The sequence below is a fragment of the Leopardus geoffroyi genome, chromosome C1, assembly GCF_018350155.1.
Source record: "Leopardus geoffroyi isolate Oge1 chromosome C1, O.geoffroyi_Oge1_pat1.0, whole genome shotgun sequence".
Lineage (NCBI taxonomy): Eukaryota > Metazoa > Chordata > Mammalia > Carnivora > Felidae > Leopardus > Leopardus geoffroyi.
In genome coordinates this window covers 212819522-212837044 of record NC_059328.1, presented here as the reverse complement: position 1 = coordinate 212837044, position 17523 = coordinate 212819522, and the positions used below count along the sequence as shown (strand labels likewise).

Below are 17523 nucleotides of genomic sequence, written 5' to 3'. Positions count from 1 at the left end.
TTGTTAAGTGGTCATTTTTTTTTAATGTTTATTTATTTTTGATAGAGATGGAGCATGAGCAGGGGAGGGCAGAGAGAGAGAGGGAGACACAGAATCCAAAGCAGGCTCTGGGCTCTGAGCTATCAGCACAGAGCCCGATGCGGGGCTCGAACTCACAAACCGTGAGATCATGACCTGAGCCGAAGTTGGATGCTTAACCGACTGAGCCACCCGGGCGCCCCAAGTAGTCGTTCTTATAACACGAAACATATAAATCATCCAGAAAATATCAGCATTTTGCTTTTACTGTGACAACGGTAAATGATAACAGAGTAGGAACACTGTTGACTGAAAATATGAGAAAGGGCAAGATTATACGATGCTGCAGCATTTCACTGTGAAATGGTGTGTCATAAGCAAAGCAGATTAATTTGTCTACGTGAAAGCTGTCAAGTGAGGCAGAGACCAACACCAGACCTGCCTGTTCCCATCCAGTGGGATCGTCACGTGGGATCAAACATGGAGAATGAGGCTGGCGAAGAGGGGCAAAATGTATCAACTGCCGAGGATACTGGTCCCCTGCAGGATAGTAGGTTGGTGATACTGTCTATAGGTTGACAAAAAAAAAAAAAAAAAAAAAATTATAATCAGGTAATAAGGCACCCAAATCATTAGGGCAAATAATCCCCAGAATAATCTAGTAACCTATGTTATTTAAAGTCCTATCTAACATCAGTCAACGTATGAATAATTCCTTTTTCATTGCTATTTACCTTCAGCGCCCATTTTTACATTATATTTTACGTAGGTAATAAGAGTTTTCAAATAGCCACATTTGTGTTCTTCCAAACACAAATTCATATTGAATCTAGAATGGTGTGCCCGCCCATAAGCTTTCAGAGTCTGTCAGTTGATTAAACACTAGATATGCAATGCTTAAGCTGTTGACATATTTGCATCGGCGACGAATGAGTTGCAATTTTATATTTATGTAGTTATGTTGCACACCAAGTTGTGCACACACACAGTCGTTGCACACACGTGGTATTAATCTGTGTTCTGGCACTAAACAGCTGGCCCTGAGCGACCTCAGGGACCTCGGGGAGAAACAAGGCTGCAGGGGCCGTGACGAAGTGCGTGCCCTCCACCTGCCGGCCAGTCACCTGCGTCACCCTGACAGATCTCCCCCGGGTGGGGAATGAGGCCTGGGTCTCTCACCCATTAAATCTTTGCTCTTTGCCTGGACTCCATCCAGGCACAACTTTGACAGGAAGCAGACTGCACTTGATCTCACAGATGTTGCTGGAAAATCTCTGAGTTTCATGGGTGTGAGTTTTAAGGGATGGGAGTTAAAATCTGTTTTTTTTTGTTTTGTTTTGTTTTGTTTTTTTTCAACGTTTATTTTTGGGACAGAGGGAGACAGAGCATGAACGGGGTAGGGGCAGAGAGAGAGGGAGACACAGAATCGGAAACAGGCTCCAGGCTCTGAGCCATCAGCCCAGAGCCCGACCCGGGGCTCGAACTCCCGGACCGCGAGATCGTGACCTGGCTGAAGTCGGACACTTAACCGACTGTGCCACCCAGGCGCCCCAAAATCTGGTTTGATATTAGCACAGGTTTTGGTAAAAAAAAGAGAGAGAGAAAGAAGGTGTCACCAAGCCACAGCCATGAGCCGTTCGGAAGGACTCAGGCGTGGAGAACAGCCCATGTGGGAGGTCTCGGGGCATCACAGGAAATTCCCCTGCTCGGGGAACAGGTGCAGCATAGATGATCTCTTCTAGGCACTAAGGTGGAGGTCGTAGGGAAGAAGAAATGGTAACGGTGAAGAAGGTGATGGGAGGTTGACAGCTACTTTTTTCTGTCACCTAAAAGGAGTCATTAGATTATTTGCGCTAAGAGTGTCATTATCTGGGGGTACTTCATCCGCAGGACAGCTCAGGGGGCTGTAAATTACCCATCACATTCCTTTGGGGAGACAGCATCCCTCTGAGAAAAGCTGGTAGCTCTATTTGGCCACGTGAAGTCCTGGGAAGGTGGGCTCTGGAGAGGGGTCCGCAGGCAGAATGCTGGGCTCGCCGCAGGGCCAGATCTGGGGTTGTCCCCACGCAGGGATGGAGCGTGGCATCCCGGGGCCCACAGGATGGGGCCCTGAATTCAAATGTAGGGGAAGAGAGCTGGGAAGGCAGCTACGCTCACCAGACTGCCAACTGCCTCCCGTGGCCCCTGCCCCTCCCCGTTCCCTGGCGGGGGTGGGGCAGGGGGGGAGGACACAAAGCCACCTCCATTGGGGAAAGATTCATAAGCTCGGGACGCCTTTCAAATGCCAGAAAAAAAAAACTACAGATATGTAGTAAAAAAAAAAAAAAAACCTGCTAATAATCATTTATTGTTTGTTTCCTGTACAGCAGAAGCCTCTTTTCTTATGGGTATCAAGGGCTTCCTGTCATGCAGCCCTTTGCAGGGGCCACGGACTTGACCCTCACTGCAGGAGACTGCGGTTTAGGTAAGGCACTGCCGAGTCGGGTTTCGGGGCACCTGTGCGCCGACACCGGCTGGGTATGCTTCTCGGGTGGGTCCTTGAACCAGCCAGTTCAAATCGAAGGGAATCTTAGTGCTCAGTCGAAGGAAACAGAAGAGATCGGGACGCAGAAGAAAAAGACAGCCGTCTCTCGGCCCTCCTGCAGGTGGGAAGATGTGTCCCTAAAGGTGACTGGTTCTGTGGCTCCCTTGTTTCTGTTTCCTCTTGCGGATCTGCCGCTGGAGCTGCAGCTTGTTGGTGAAGAACATCTGCCTCCAGCCCATATCCTTGGCCAGGGCCCTCATGTCAGGTGTGATGGTGTCACAGCAAGACTGAACTATCTTCTCCCACAGCTCGTCCGACATGCACAGCTGTGGGTGGAAAAAGGCAGAGGTGGGTTACGTCGGTCCCCGGGTAGGGAAAAGTCATCCCCTCACAAAATCACTGCCCGATTCTCGCGGCCAGTGAAGACACTGCAGGAAACATTACCTGAGCATGAAGACGTACCAGACACAGTTCTTGCCTCCTTTCTTTCCTCTTGGAGGAAAGGCAAGTGCCCAAATGCTTAAAAGGACAAGGCGGCGTTTGATTCGGGGAGCAAACCAAGCCCTGCTCTCATTTAAGACGAAAAATACACGACGGCGGGAAATAGTGCATACACCACGTTATATAGTTAATTTATAAACACCACGTTATAGCGTCAGTTTCCAATTAACCATGCAATGCAGGCTGATAATGGTATGGCCCACCAACCTTCCACCAAGCGCTACAGCAGCTTCGAGAGTGGGAGCGTTGCTAACTCCGGCTAAGTTGCCTCCATTTAAAAAATGTTTTTTAGTGTTTATTTTTTTGAGAGAGAGAGAGAGAGAGCATGAGCAGGGGAGAGGCAGAGAGAGAGGGAGACACAGAATCGGAAGCAGACTCCAGGCTCTGGGCTGTCAGCACAGAATGCGGGGCTGAAACTCAGGGGCCGTGAGATGGTGACCTGAGCTGAAGCCGGACGCTTACCTGACTGAGCCACCCAGGCGCCCCAACTTGCCTCCATCTTAAACCCTCACTTAAGCCATCTCTTCACTGGGCTCATACAGCTGACGGCTTAGTTTACTGCAGGCTGCTTGGTAGCAGATGGCCTCATAATGAACAAGCCGCCCTCAGACAGCCAACCTGCCCCCATTCCTGGTGCCAGGGTCCCATCCGCAAGTTTTGCTCTGAGTCCTTTGCACACTGTGACATCACACCGTGTACCAGAATCACACAATTCTGTGTACTCACTGGGCCCATCCAGCACATGGCAAAGTGAGCCATTGTCTGGGGAGAAACTTCTCTGAGAGGTTCCTCTGCAGCCTGGGGCTTTAACTGGAAGCCATGAGGCTAAAGGACAGATAAGACCCCTCTGGCCCAAGATCTGCATGAGGCCATTTTGTCCTCCCTCCAAGTTCAGTGCGGCCACAATTCAGCTTCCATTTAGCCAGGACTTTCTAGTATGACATTTTTTTTTTTCTAATTTTCTTAACGTTTATTTATTTTTGAGAGACAGAGAGAGACAGAGGGAAAATGGGGGAGGGGCAGAGAGAGAGAGACAGACAGACAGACAGAATTACAAACAGGCTCCAGGTTCTGCGCTGTGAGCACAGAGCCCTACAAGGGGCTCGAACCCACAAACCTGAGCCGAAGTCTGACGCTCAACCGACTGAGCCACCCGGGCGCCCCGAGTAGTCGTTCTTATAACATGAAACATATAAATCATCCAGAAAATATCAGCATTTTGCTTTTACTGTGACAAAGGTAAATGATGACATTTACCTCGTGTGACATTTTCGGTTGGCACCATTATTTATGGCACTTGTACCCTCAACAGTGTCCTCCTATTAAACACTGTTAACGTGCAGATATCCTGACCCCTTCCATAACATGCCCCAAATCCTTCCCGAAGGCAAAGCTTCTATTATATTTATTTAGTATCACCCACCTTGGCATTCGCCATGGCTTTTTGGTCTACGCAATAGGAACATTTAAAGGTGCTTGGATATCTGGTGTTACACAGCAGGCACTCTGGCTGTACAAATCATGCCCTAAGGGGGGTTCCACGTGGGCCTCGGTGACAGACACTCCCCGACTCCATCCTTCCTGTGACGGTTCTGTGCTCCTGGAAGCTAATCAGCAACCCGATTTCCCTTTTCATCAGTTCCATTCCGTGGTCGTCATCTGTGAAAATCCGGAAGTGGAAAGGGCTAGGTGTGGTGGACAGTCAGTAAGGTGCCTGGAGTTCCTTTAAGCCAGTGGTGCCAGGGCACGCTGGCCTGGGCTCCTGTGTCCTGCTCAAGACCCTCTCAGACGCACCCCATCTGTAGGCACACCCACAAAGGCTCCTCTCCGAAGGAGACAGAAAGGCGAGAAGCCTGCGGACCCCTGAAGGATCTGTCGTTGACGGAGCATATGCCCAGAGCAAGGGACTTTGTGTTCACTGCCTTACTTATATATGTATTTATGTCGATTTCTTTAATAAGTTATTTATTACAGCAAAATAGTCTGAAGCAATCTCATGAGGGATACGACGATGGAAAGCAAGGCATTCAGTCAGTTTACGCACGATGTTGCTGAAGAGCCACAGCACGCAAGGAAAGCAGATCCCTATCTAGAATAGAACCAGGATCCAGGGAGGATAAATGGCTGCCTCCTCCATGATGAAGAATCCGGTGTTACTCACCCGCCACTGAGTTCCCGGCTGATGCCCTGGAGGGCAGCACTGTTGAGGGCTCAGTGTTAGTCTCTCCTGAGACAGTAGCCAGATTCCTCTTGATAAGAGGAGGCTCCTTCTGAGTCCACACACAGGCCCCATCCTTGCCACTGGGCATTTTGGTTATGAACCCAGCAAACATTAGGGTGGCCAGGGAAACAAGCTGACGGACAGCCACAGGGCAGAGCATCTTCCCCATCTAATAACTGAAAACTTCCTCTGCATCAAGTGCCTTTTGATGAGAAGTCACATGGGACACAAATATCTGTATCTTTTGGCTGATTCTGAGAAATCCATCCAAATACCTCTTCCCTAGGAATCATCACTAATCTCCAAATCTTGTTCTTTTCAAGACTTTGACCATCTAGCCAAAACAGTAGCCTCAACCCCATAGGAACCCAAGAGCTGTTTTTCGAAAGCAGAACAGTTTTCTCCAAACGAATGCTTGTCTGTACTCTAAAACCCTGGGATATAAGCTATAATTTTCCTATGGAGGCACAACACAGGTCTCAGCAAGGATCTGGACCGGCCACGGCCATGTAGGCTGAAGACCCTCTGAGCATCACTGAATCTTCTGGACCATGAGAAGCCAGAAGCACTGCTGCTTACACCACAGTCAGGACCAGGAGCTGGGCTCCCCTCGCCACTGGCAGCTTTCTTTAGGTCTTCACGGAGAAGCAAACTCAAACTGTGCATGTACCTTGAAACCGAAAAACGATCCACAAAGAGCTGTGGTAGAGCTTATGGTCCACAAAGAGCTTACAGCAGGAAGTAGATCCAAGGCACTGGATCTCAGGTCATGTCTAGAGATGGCAGGCCCCTCAGTTTTTGCACAGTTCATCTCCAAGTCCTTGAAGTACGCGCACCTTACGAAGGCATCCGAGGTATCTGCTGCTTCCTGCTCATCAGCACGATGTCTACAATGTTGACCAGCACGTAGGAAAGTGATATGATCAACAGCTCTGTGATGGGGGCACCCGGGTGGCTCAGCCAGTTGAGCGTCCAACTTCGGCTCAGGTCATGATCTCACAGTTCGTGGGTTCAGGCCCCGCATCGGGCTCTGTGTGGACAGCCCAGAGCCTGGAGCCTGCTTCGGATCCTGTGTCTCCCTCTCTCTCTCTCTCTCTGCCCCTCTCCCGCTAATACTCTGTCTCTTGTTCTCTCAAAAATTAAATAAGTAAATACATAAATACTATTAAATATTTTTAAAAAATAGCTCTGTGATATAAGTAAATTCCACGGCTAGAGAACTAACATAATCCTGATACAAAATGAAGAAGGTATTGGGATGAATCCTGATACATAACATAATCCTGATACAAAATGAAGAAGGGAATGCGATGAATCTATTGTGTTCTTATTGGAAAATCTAGGAAGACATGAGAATGGCATGTAATGGGGTGATGACAAAGGGGGAGGTGAGAAATGGCCGGACTGTAGGTATATTTTGAAGGTAGAGCTCATGAGACTTGCGAACGAATTCAATGAGTAGAGCAAAGAGAAGAACTAATGATGAGCTCTTTGGCTTAAGCAGCTGGGTGAGTGGTGTTGCCAATGACCGAGAAAATAACACTGTGGGCGAGGTAGAATTGGTAAACAGGTGTGTGTGGAGGGACATCAGTAAGTCTGTTTTTTTTTTTTTAATTTTTTTTTCAACGTTTATTTATTTTTGGGACAGAGAGAGACAGAGCATGAACGGGGGAGGGGCAGAGAGAGAGGGAGACACAGAATCGGAAACAGGCTCCAGGCTCTGAGCCATCAGCCCAGAGCCCGACGTGGGGCTCGAACTCACGGACTGCGAGATCGTGACCTGGCTGAAGTCGGATGCTCAACCGACTGCGCCACCCAGGCGCCCCAGTAAGTCTGGTTTTGACGTGTCAGATCTGAGATGTCCATACTACATCTAGGTGTAAGTGTGGAGCATGCAATAAGACATAAAAGTGAGGAGTTCAAGGGGGCAACCTGGACTGGAAACATATATTTGAAAATTATCAACATGCAGGGGCACCTGGGTGGCTCCGTTGGTTCAGCATCTCACTCTTATTTTAGCTCAGGTCATGATCTCACGGTTTGTGGGTTCAAGCCCTGTGATGGACTCTGCACTCAGAGCATGGAGCCTGCTTGGGATTCTCTCTCTCCCTCTCTCTCTGCCCCTCTCCTGCCCATGCTTGTGTGCATGTTCTCTCTCTCTCTCTCTCTCTCTCTCTCTCTCTGTGTCTCCCTCAAAATAAATAAAAACATTTAAAACTAAAGAAAATTATCAATAGGTAAATACTATTTAAAGCCCTGGGATCAGATGCTATCATGTAGGTGTGACCATAGATAGAGAAAATGCCCAATGTCTAGGACATTCCAACATTAAGCAGTCAAAAAATAGAAAATTTTCAGCAAGGGAGACTGAGAATAAGGAAGAAAACCCGGATAGCAATCCAGGGGGTCAGATGCTGTTGAAAAGGTCGGAACTTGAGACTGGCTGGTGTTTTTGCAAGGTCAGGGACAACGGCAACCTCGACACGAGCCGTTTCAATGGCACAGTGGGGATGAACGCCTGGCTAGCGAGTTCAAGAAAGGAGAGGAGAGGAAGCGGCTATGGCAAGTACAGACACTCTTTTGAGGGAATTTTGCTTGGAGGGCAGAACAGGGAATCAGGTCGAGGCATTTTCTCTTTCTAATTTCTGTGCTGATGGGAATGATCCAGTAGAGAGGATAAGACTAGTGACAGAGGATAAAAAAGGACAGTCGCGCGAGCAAAGTAGTTGAACAGAGGAGCTGAGATGCACAAGTGGAAGTGTGAGTGGAGGTAATAAGAGGGAGAACTTCTCACCTGTAACAGGAAGCTCACGGAGCAGAGGATAGAGCTGGGGAGGGAACAACGGATCCCTGGTGACGGCTTCTAACTCCTCCGTGAAATAAGAAGCCACAAAATCAGCCAAGAGCGAGGATGAAGGAGACTTGGGGAGAGAGAAGAGGCTGTAAAATAGACATCTTGGAGGGTAAAAGAGACGAAGACACTCAGTTTCTTAGACAAAGGGTATTTTATATATCTTATAAGTAGGATGTAGTCTTTGGTTCTGAGTCGGTTCTTGATGCCAGACCCATGCTCACGGAATAGGGTCCCGAGAAACACAGAAAAGATAATAAGCGAAAGTACGAAGGCCTCTTGCGCCTCGTATTGACGACGTTAAAGCAGGGAACTGTGTTCAAGACACCACACTCTCACGATCCTGCCTTGGGATAGACGAATCTGGAGGTGCACCCTCGTCTACCCTGGATAGCTGGTTCGCCGCACAGCTAGGGGGGCTATGCGAGTATTGCACCTGTTCTCCCACACTTCCCTGTTCCTGGCAGTCAGGGGGCTGCAAAATTTCAGAACATAGCACGTGAGGGGCGCCTGCCTGGCTCAGTCGGTGGAGCGTGCAACTCTTGATCTCAGGATTGTGAGTTTGAGCCCCAGGTGGGGTGTAGAGATTACTTAGAAATAAAATCTTTTCAAAAAAGCGTTAACAACATAGTGCACGAACCTCTTCTCTTCCATATTGTCTGAGGAGACCTCGCATTTCACATGGCGCAGTAGGAGATGGTGGGGTTCTCTCTAAGCCTGAGTGCCTGAGGGACTTTGTGCAGAGCATAAAGACCATAGACCCACAGTGGGTAAGGATTGTGGATGAAAAAAAAACCCCAGCTATTATTGTGTTAAGCCACTGGGGTTTGGGGGTTGTGTGTTATCCCAAGTCCCAATCTAGAACTTAGTCTTATGCTAACAACGCTATTGCACAAAGCTCTTGAGATTTTTAGTATATTTGGCCTATGCTATCTAATTGCAGTTTAAGGACGGCTATGAGCTTTGAGTCCTTCACAAGATAATGATGGGTCCCTTCTTACAGAGAAACTCACCCAAAACAGAATCACTTCACGTAATCCCATCAGTTAAATAGTAAACTGGGACGGGGCTCAAGCTACCTTCTGACATCTTCCCTTCCGTTAGTTTAAATTCCATGATGGCGAACGTGGTCACTGGGAATGACTCGTAGGCAAATACATAAAGCTCCATGGAAAAGAAAGCCAAGTGTCCACAGTCGTATAGGTAACACAGCATAAAGGATAACGAAGACTTTGAAATAGACCAGACCAAAAACTCGGGCATGTATCTTAAGATGCGGAGGAACCCCATTTACACGTTGCTGCCAATGGATGCTTCCATGGGGCCGGAGGAAGAAAACTCTTTCAAAACGATGGTCTGTCATCGTGGTACCTACCCGCTGTAGTTCCTATCTTCGGAGGGAAGAAACACATTCCCATACTTATCTCCAATTTTATAAAAGGCAGACTCTTTTTCTTTATGTCTTTCAGGTTCTGAAGCGGACGACTAGTGAACGTAGTTGATTTGAATTCTGGCCCTGCCACTTAATAATTAACTAAACCTGGACGTAATACTTAATTGCTCTGAGCCTGTCTCCACACCCAGCCTTGTGCTTGGTCATCTAAGAAGCAGAATGAAGTGATTTTAGCACAACAGCTTTGGGGTAAGATTTCCCAGGTACAGTACCTGGCTCCACTGCTCCCCAGCTTGGACTTTATCTGAACCTCTGTTTCCTTCTCTATAAAGTCAGGACAAGATATTCTCTGCCATCCACCTCACAGGGCTGCTTAAGGATTACATCGAATTACATATTCGGTGCTTAGCACATAGCAGGCACTCAGTAAATGACAGTTATGATTCTACGGAAATGATACTAAACTTTTAGTGCAGATTAGGACTAACATTTGTGGGGCGCCTGGGCGGCTCAGTCAGTTAAGCATCTGACTTCGGCTCAGGTCATGATCTCATAGCTCATGAGTTCGAGCCTCTCATCGGTCTCTGTGCTGAAAGCTCAGAGCCTGGAACCTGCTTCAGATTCTGTGTCTCCCTCTCTCTTTGTCCGTCCCCTACTCTCACTCTGTCTCTCTCTCAAAAATAAATAACCATTAAAAAAATGTTTTTTTTTTTAAAAGGAATAACATACGTAAAGCACATGAGATATATATAATTAACGAACAGGAAAGGGAGACAGAATGGCCTGCTACCTCACCCATTTCTCAGAAGACACTAAGAGGGATGTCTGGGTGGTTTGGTTGGTTAAGCATCTGACTCTTGGTTTTGGCTCAGGCCATGATCTCACAGTTCATGAGTTAGAGCCCTGCATTGGGCTCTGCACTCACGTTGCAGAGACTGCTTGGGATTCTCTCCCTCTCTCTCTCTCCTCCTCCCCCACTGGAGCTTACTCTCTCCCTCTCAAAAAATAAATAAACATTAAAAATTAAAAAAAAAAAGACACTAGAAAGAGGCCCCATAAGCATTTAGCTACCACTGGGTAGACAGTTCAGCCGCCATGGTTGGGAGTCTGGGGAAAACCAAGAAAGACCATCAGTTCACAGAATGGAAGAATGAGAAGTCAAATACGAATCCAGAGACATCAAGGAACCACCTATTTATGGACAATGAATAATGTGATTAATTAATTCCTGTTCATAGAAATTAAGACCAGAGAAGGAACTACCTATTTATGGACAATGAATAATGTGATTAATTAATTCCTGTTCACAGAAATTAAGACCAGAGAAAAATGTTCTTTTTCTTCCAATTAGTCACTTAGATAAACTTAAGGATCTGAAGAACCAAAGCATCTATCTATCCTCTCTCCATCTATGCAGACGTTTCTTCAGAACCTCTATTTGCCGGGCATGAGGAATACTAAGAGAATACTACAGAAGACAGATTCACAATTAACTCCTTACAATATGCTCTGTGCTAATGCTGGAATGAAACTAACAAGGCCAAACTGACCATCCTTTTGGAACAAGTTCTAGAAAGTTCTCTCCCTGCAGATCATTGAAACCAAACTGAAGAGAACTGGGCCCACCCATTCTTTCACTGGGCACAGTGCTGTCATCCCAGATGGTCCCGTGAGCAGCCAGCTCTGGCTGGCAGGAGGTCAGGAGAGCAATAGCCTTCACCCCCTAACCCGTGGGCTTAGACGTGGTGTGAGTAGCACGACATCGAAGGGCTGAAGCCCCAAACCTTGTGGAGAACATGGTGGGTGGGGAAGCCCAGCTGCCTCCCTTGTCTCTGGGAGGAAGGCCTGAGCGATTGCCAGGCATCCCCAGACACAAGGTACGTTCTGTGTCTGCCCCTGCCCTGGACACACTCTTGCTCTGCCTGTCGCCACCACCATCTATACCTGCCCCTCACAAGCTACAACCCACGCTGAGCACCCTGGGGCCCACCCCAGCAGCATTCCACAGCCACCCAGAGGGAAACTATGAGTGCCCCTGATTTGTCTGCCTACCGGCGGCCACCATTTCAGTCCACCTGGCGCATACCCAGCCACGTACTGCCCACTCTGCCCCCAGCCCCAGGCAGCCAAGCATCCCACTGGCACCACTCCGGGCCTGGCCTTGGCTCTGTTCTGTTTGCGTTCGTGCGTCCTAACTTCCTTCTGGGAAGGGGAAAACAGGTCAGCATTACCTCTACGTCGGGACACCATCACACTTGGTTATGAGCAGAAAGCAGCCAGGATTGTTTACTTTTATACTTCCCTATACTCTCATCCTACTCTAAAAGTACTCCAATAAGGGAAAAGAGTGAATTACAAATAGAAATGAATAGTATAATGAGCCATAATCACTTAAGATTCTTCTTGCATAAACAGCGAAGCAAAAACGATTACACATTCACACATGATAGTGACAGCCCCCCAAACATTTTGATATTCGTCATCTGTCATCCTGTCTTCAACAGTCCCTCAAGGTCTGATTTCCCAACTCAGATCACAACATATTCTAAACACAAACAACAAAGGGAAACTCTCAGGAAATGTCTTAATGATAACAAAACAAAACGGAACCTCTGATCCTCCTTTAAAAGATTTGAACTCTCACACGAGGATGACTACCCCATTACCAACACGACACATTCCAGGATATCTGAGTGTGTCTCCTATAATGAAGATTATGGGAGACAACTACGAGGTTTGGAGGAAAAGAAGAGAATTCTCAAAAGAGAGCTGAAATCTCCACCAGTGTAACTCCATTCGTGACTCATATTTTATACTGGAAATATTTACGATTTGTCTTATACTACAAATTAGTCTGCAAAATACCCTCATCTAAGCCTTCCAAACCTGGGGCTCTTAGCTTGGGAGATGCCAGGCTGAAAAACACAAGGTCTACATCATGACTGTGGTTCCAGGGGCTTTGATCCAAGGCACAGCTAATCGTGGAGTTAGCTCCCCCTGGCGGTGGTGCATGAACTTAACACACACGATGCTCTCTGAAAGTTGAAAGGGATCCCAGGGCTTAACTGGTTAAGACCTCTCCTTTTACAAAGGGGGAAATTAAGGCTCTGAAAGGATAAGGGCGCTGCCCAAGGCTCATGGTGGGAAGTGGCTGATCGAAGAACAGAACCCAGCTGTCTGTCAGGACACCACCACACTCGGTTTTGAGCAGAAAGCAGCCAGAACTGTTTACTTTTATACTTCCCTATACTCTCATCCTACTCTGAAAGTACTCCAACAAGGGAAAAGAGTGAATTACAAATAGAAATGAATAGTATAATGAGCCATAATCACTTAAGATTCTTCTTGCATAATCGAAGCAAAACACCCCACAATACCTGTACACAGTAAAGATAGGAAAATACCCCCCCACCCTCCCCCACCCTAACTTCCAGCCTTTTAGAGACCTTTTATCTGTAGCTTTTTTAATGTTTTATTTATCTTTTGGGTGGGGGGGGGGGAGCTCGAGTTGGGGAGGGGTAGAGAGAGAAGGGGACAGAGGATCTGAAGCAGGCTCTGGGCTAACAGCAGCGATGTGGGCTCGAACTCATGAACTGTGAGATCATGACCTGAGCTGAAGTCGGAGGCTCAACCAACTGAGCCACCCAGGTGCTCCTATATGTACCATTTTAATATCAGCCGGTCAAATTCTTGGACTGAACTCAGAATTGGGTTGCTGTAAATATAAGCAAACCCATCAAGAGCACGGATGCTGGGTCCACCTCAGACCCGCCTACCCCCCTCGGGGTGTGGGCCTAGCCCCTCTATTTTCACCTGTTCCCTAGGTGCCTCGCCTACTTGGCAGACTTGGGAATCACGGTCTTAGGGAGCCTGTAACTGTTCCCGAGGCACAACCAAGATGAATATACCGGTCACCATTGTCCCTGTGCTGTCTGGGCTTCAGTGTCTCATCTAGCTGAGGGGGACGTTCTTTGGGTCTAATCCGCTGCAGTTTGCAGAGAAGGGATACCATCAAGGTCTGGTGCCACCTGGGGCAAGCCAGCAGGCCCCCAGGCAGGTCCCCTGTGGCAGCATGACCTTAAATGAGCTCCTAGCAATCCCAGGGCTGGTCCTCAGGCTGACCTTCCCATACCCCTGGCCTCGGATTTACCCCTCAGGGGTGTGCTCGTGTTAGCCAAGCTCCCAGAGGAGCCTCTTGTTTTACCCCGAGAAATAGAATCATCCGGCGGCCAGACTTTCAGGTGCATACCCACGGAAGCCCTGGGGTTGGGTCAACATGGAATCAGAGCAAGAGCAGATGGTGGCTGTTAAGAGTGGTGGATCAGAAGGAGGACTTTCCTGGAAGAGGGAACAGCACACAAGAGAGCTGCAAATAATTTACCTGGTTGGGGCCATAGGCAGGAGGCAAGGCCAGGGCACCATTGCCTGATGTGGCAGCTAAAAGTCTGGACCTCGTTCAGGAAATGACGGGAAGTCACTAAGGGTCACTAAGCAGGATAGTGACATGACTGGAGTGCATTTTACGGCCACACATGGAAGACAGGCCAGTGAAGGGATGGCCACAAGAAAACCCAGCAGAGAATCCTGGAAGCAGAGATGGGTCAGGAAGAGGAAGGCCCGAAACAGGTCCTTTAGATGTGACAAGGAGAGGGTTACTGTGAACGAGGCCAGGGATATTTAGGAGGCACGGATAGAGGAGGGAACAGACGATGAGGTAGGGTGACCGTGGACTAGTGGCATTTGGAATACTTAGGCTGCTGGAAGACCAGTGAAATTTCTAGAAACAAAATTAAGAACCAAAATAAGGTAGCTAATTTTTTTATTTTTCCAATAAGGATAATTTGTTAAAATGATCACGTTTTAAGGTCACTATTTAATACCAAAAAAGGGGGGGGGGGCATTTTAACTCTCCCCAGGATAGGAAGGCCTAACCTCCAATAAAGGATGACATTTAAATGGAATAAATTTAGCCTGATAACCAACTCTTCATATCGCATTTACTTACTGTTCTCATTTCATCATGGATTATACAATCTCCCTTCTATTGATGACGCTAGTTCGCAGAGGGTGAATTGTTCTGTAAACTGTTTTGTTTTGTTTTCCCAAAGAGAAGAGGAAAGAGATTGGCTACAAATCGAGTCAAGAGTTTTTGGTTTCTGCAGGATGAAGACTGATTTGAGAAAATTAATGCACCGAGAGGAAAAACAATTGAAAGAAAGATTTAAAGATAGGAACAAAATGCAACATAGTATCCCAGACTGGATCCTGGAACGGCAAAAGAACATTAGTGGAAAAAACGATGAAATACGAATAAGGTCTATGGCTATCCCATAACAGTATTATATCAATATTAATTGCTTAGTTTTGATAAATGTCCCGGTTACGTAAGATGTTAGCATATGCGAACCCTCTGTATTGCCTTTGCAACACTTACAGATCTAAAATTATTTATAAACAGAAAAGGCTTTTGAAAACAGCAGCAACAACACAGAAGAGAAAGGAGACGAGCGACAGACTGAAGTTCCCCAGGTTGGACTTTGGAGCCAGGTGGCAGGTGGCCCGGGCCTCGCACAAGAGAGGAACACCTCCCTCCCCGAGATCAGAGGAAAGGGTTGGACGCAGTCACAAATAACTTGCTAATAAATTTGTCCGCAGGAATTGGAAAAGGAAGCTTTCTTCTTTTCACTAATAAGATAATGTAGTAAATAAATGATAGGACAAACAGGTAAATAAAAATCGTTTCTAAATGCAGGTGAAAAGTAAGTAAATGGTGTCCAGGTAAAATGTAGACCGAAGATAGAAATGAGTGGTTAATATTGCTTGGAGAGAAAAACAGCAGCAGCCTTGGACCAGGCTCCGTCTCCTAATAATTCTGCTCTGCAAGGATACTGGGAGCTGAAATCAGCAACCTAGAAAAGCCTTACTTTAGAGCAGCAGGTAAATTACGGAGGGTATTTCCAAGACCACACTGAAATAATGGCAGGACCCCGAGAGGGAGAGTAATCGAGAGTGGAAGTGAGCGAAACCTAGAAGGAAGACAGGTGCTCCGCACAAGGAATAAATTCCAGAAGACACTGCAGTTGCTGCCATTTTCTGTCAAATTCTTCCATTTCATTTCAGGAACAAGCACAGGCCCTAGCAAAAGCTTTCCATAGATCCCCACTAGTACATTTTATGTATTTTAAATTCTTCTGCACCGAAAGTATGAATAATCAGCTTCTTATCAGCAGCCGACCTTCACGTTAATACATTTTTTAATGGCAAAAAAATATACAGTGACTGCTCTAATACTTGCTTCTGGCTCTCCATTTTTAGGGGGAAAACCCAGTAAAAAATATACGCTTTTATTCTCAAAGGGGATACATCAAATAATATCAAACATATTATTTTAAATTAATATATGAAAATCAAGAAATATGATGGCATGATTGTGAAAAAAGCATTGACTCTCTAGATAATAAGATTATTATGATTTAGGGGCGCCTGGCTGGCTCAGTCGGCAGAGCATGCAGCTCTTGATCTCAGGGTCCTGAGTTCAAGCCCCACATTGGGTGTGGAGCCTACTTAATAAAATAAAATAAAATAAAATAAAATAAAATAGAAATGAAACGAAACAAAGTAAAATAAAATAAAATAAAAATAGATGAATACTTCTTAAAAAAAAAGATTATGATTTAAGTCATCTGGGAAACGTTGCATGCTCTTTTATAAATGGCCATTGTGCCCCAGTATATTATAACTAAATACTAACCTAGGTTTCTTCCATTTCAAACAAACTCCAACTCTGATTAATTTAAGCCAAAAAAGGATTTAATGGAAGGACAGTATGTGTGTCTAAGAAGAGCTAAAGGGGCAGGAACCAAGGCACCTTCCAGGATCCAGGGAGAGGAACCAATAATGGTTGCATCAAGGCCCTGACATTGCACCAAGCGTGTCTTCTGATCTCGTGTCATTCTGCTGAGGATTCAGAGTAGTGAGAGAGTCCATTTGGTCAGCCTGGGGCATGGAGAACAGGCTGAAGAACCTGTTCATGAGAACATCATGAAGAACAATTCTCCAAAACCATCCACACCGTGCATAGATAATTCTGCAAAGGACGGTTAGTGGAAGAAATGGAGGTACATAAGGGGCAGCCACTACTTACCTTATTCTTTCATGTGGCCGTGCCTCTGCCTGAACTTGGAATGCCCCTTGACCTGAAATGCCCCTAGTCTTCCAGACCACCTGGTGAACTCTTATTTTCCTCCTGAAAACCCAGATAAAATAGCCCTTTCTGTGAAGCCTGGCAGAGGAAATGACTTTGCACTGTCTTTGTACCTCATACACGCATCCCTTGTTGAACTGTTCACACTATATTGTAATAATTTGTATTTGTTTGGATCTCTCCTATTAGACTGTAAATTTCTGGAGGGCAGGAATAATGTTTTTTCACCTCTGCTGCCTCTGTGCTTAAAACAGTGCTCATGATTAAGTATTCAACAAATGCTTGCTAAAATAAATGCAAACAATAAACCACTGCTATGTTTAAAAAGTTAAGAAGAAAGAGAGGAAGGAAGGAAGGAAGGAAGAAAGGAAAGGAAGGGAAGGGAGAGGAGGGGAGGGAAGGGGAGGGGAGGGGAAGGGAAGGGAAGGGAAGGGAAGGGAAGGGAAGGGAAGGGAAGGGAAGGAAAGGAAAGGAAAGGAAGAATAAAGCGAAAAGAAAGAAAAAATTAAAACTTTGAGGAAGCACAAGGAAAAACCTTTATAGACACAAAATAATTATCTGTTACCTTTGCAAATCTGCGTGATGTTTGAGAAAGCCTGGCAATATCTTCAAGATCCAGATAAGAAATGATACTCAGGAGCAAATTGTCTGAGAGCCGTTCAAGGAAGTCAAATTTACCTTCACATAAATTGAAGACATAGTCTAATACTCTTGCACCAAATATTAAGGCAATTTGAACTGCAATTCAAAGAAACCAACAAACCAACAAGGTTATCATGTACAGTCAGGTAAAAACCACGACCTGTATCAG

At 46.4% G+C, this 17523-nt stretch overlaps 1 protein-coding gene and 1 long non-coding RNA gene across 4 annotated transcripts in view; both read right to left on the bottom strand.

Moving 5' to 3' along the window:
* Positions 1-266: 266 nt before the first annotated feature.
* LOC123599592 lies at positions 267-1332 on the bottom strand. Its single transcript, XR_006713214.1, has 2 exons — positions 1198-1332; positions 267-586 (listed from the first exon to the last, which is right to left on the bottom strand). It is a non-coding gene; the product is annotated as an uncharacterized LOC123599592 (long non-coding RNA).
* A 1013-nt stretch (positions 1333-2345) lies between these two features.
* Positions 2346-17523, bottom strand: part of FBXO36 (F-box protein 36) — an 88246-nt gene continuing 73068 nt past the window's right edge. The window contains exons 3-5 of one of the 3 annotated variants that reach the window (XM_045481633.1): positions 17278-17450; positions 8059-8185; positions 2760-2868 (exon numbers count right to left, since the gene is read on the bottom strand). In XM_045481633.1, the coding sequence (XP_045337589.1) occupies positions 2819-2868; positions 8059-8185; positions 17278-17450 (350 nt within the window). In that variant the 3' untranslated portion in view covers positions 2760-2818. Of the gene's footprint in view, positions 2869-8058; positions 8186-17277; positions 17451-17523 lie in introns of all 3 variants that reach the window. The other 2 variants (XM_045481632.1, XM_045481634.1) reach the window with 2 other exon arrangements.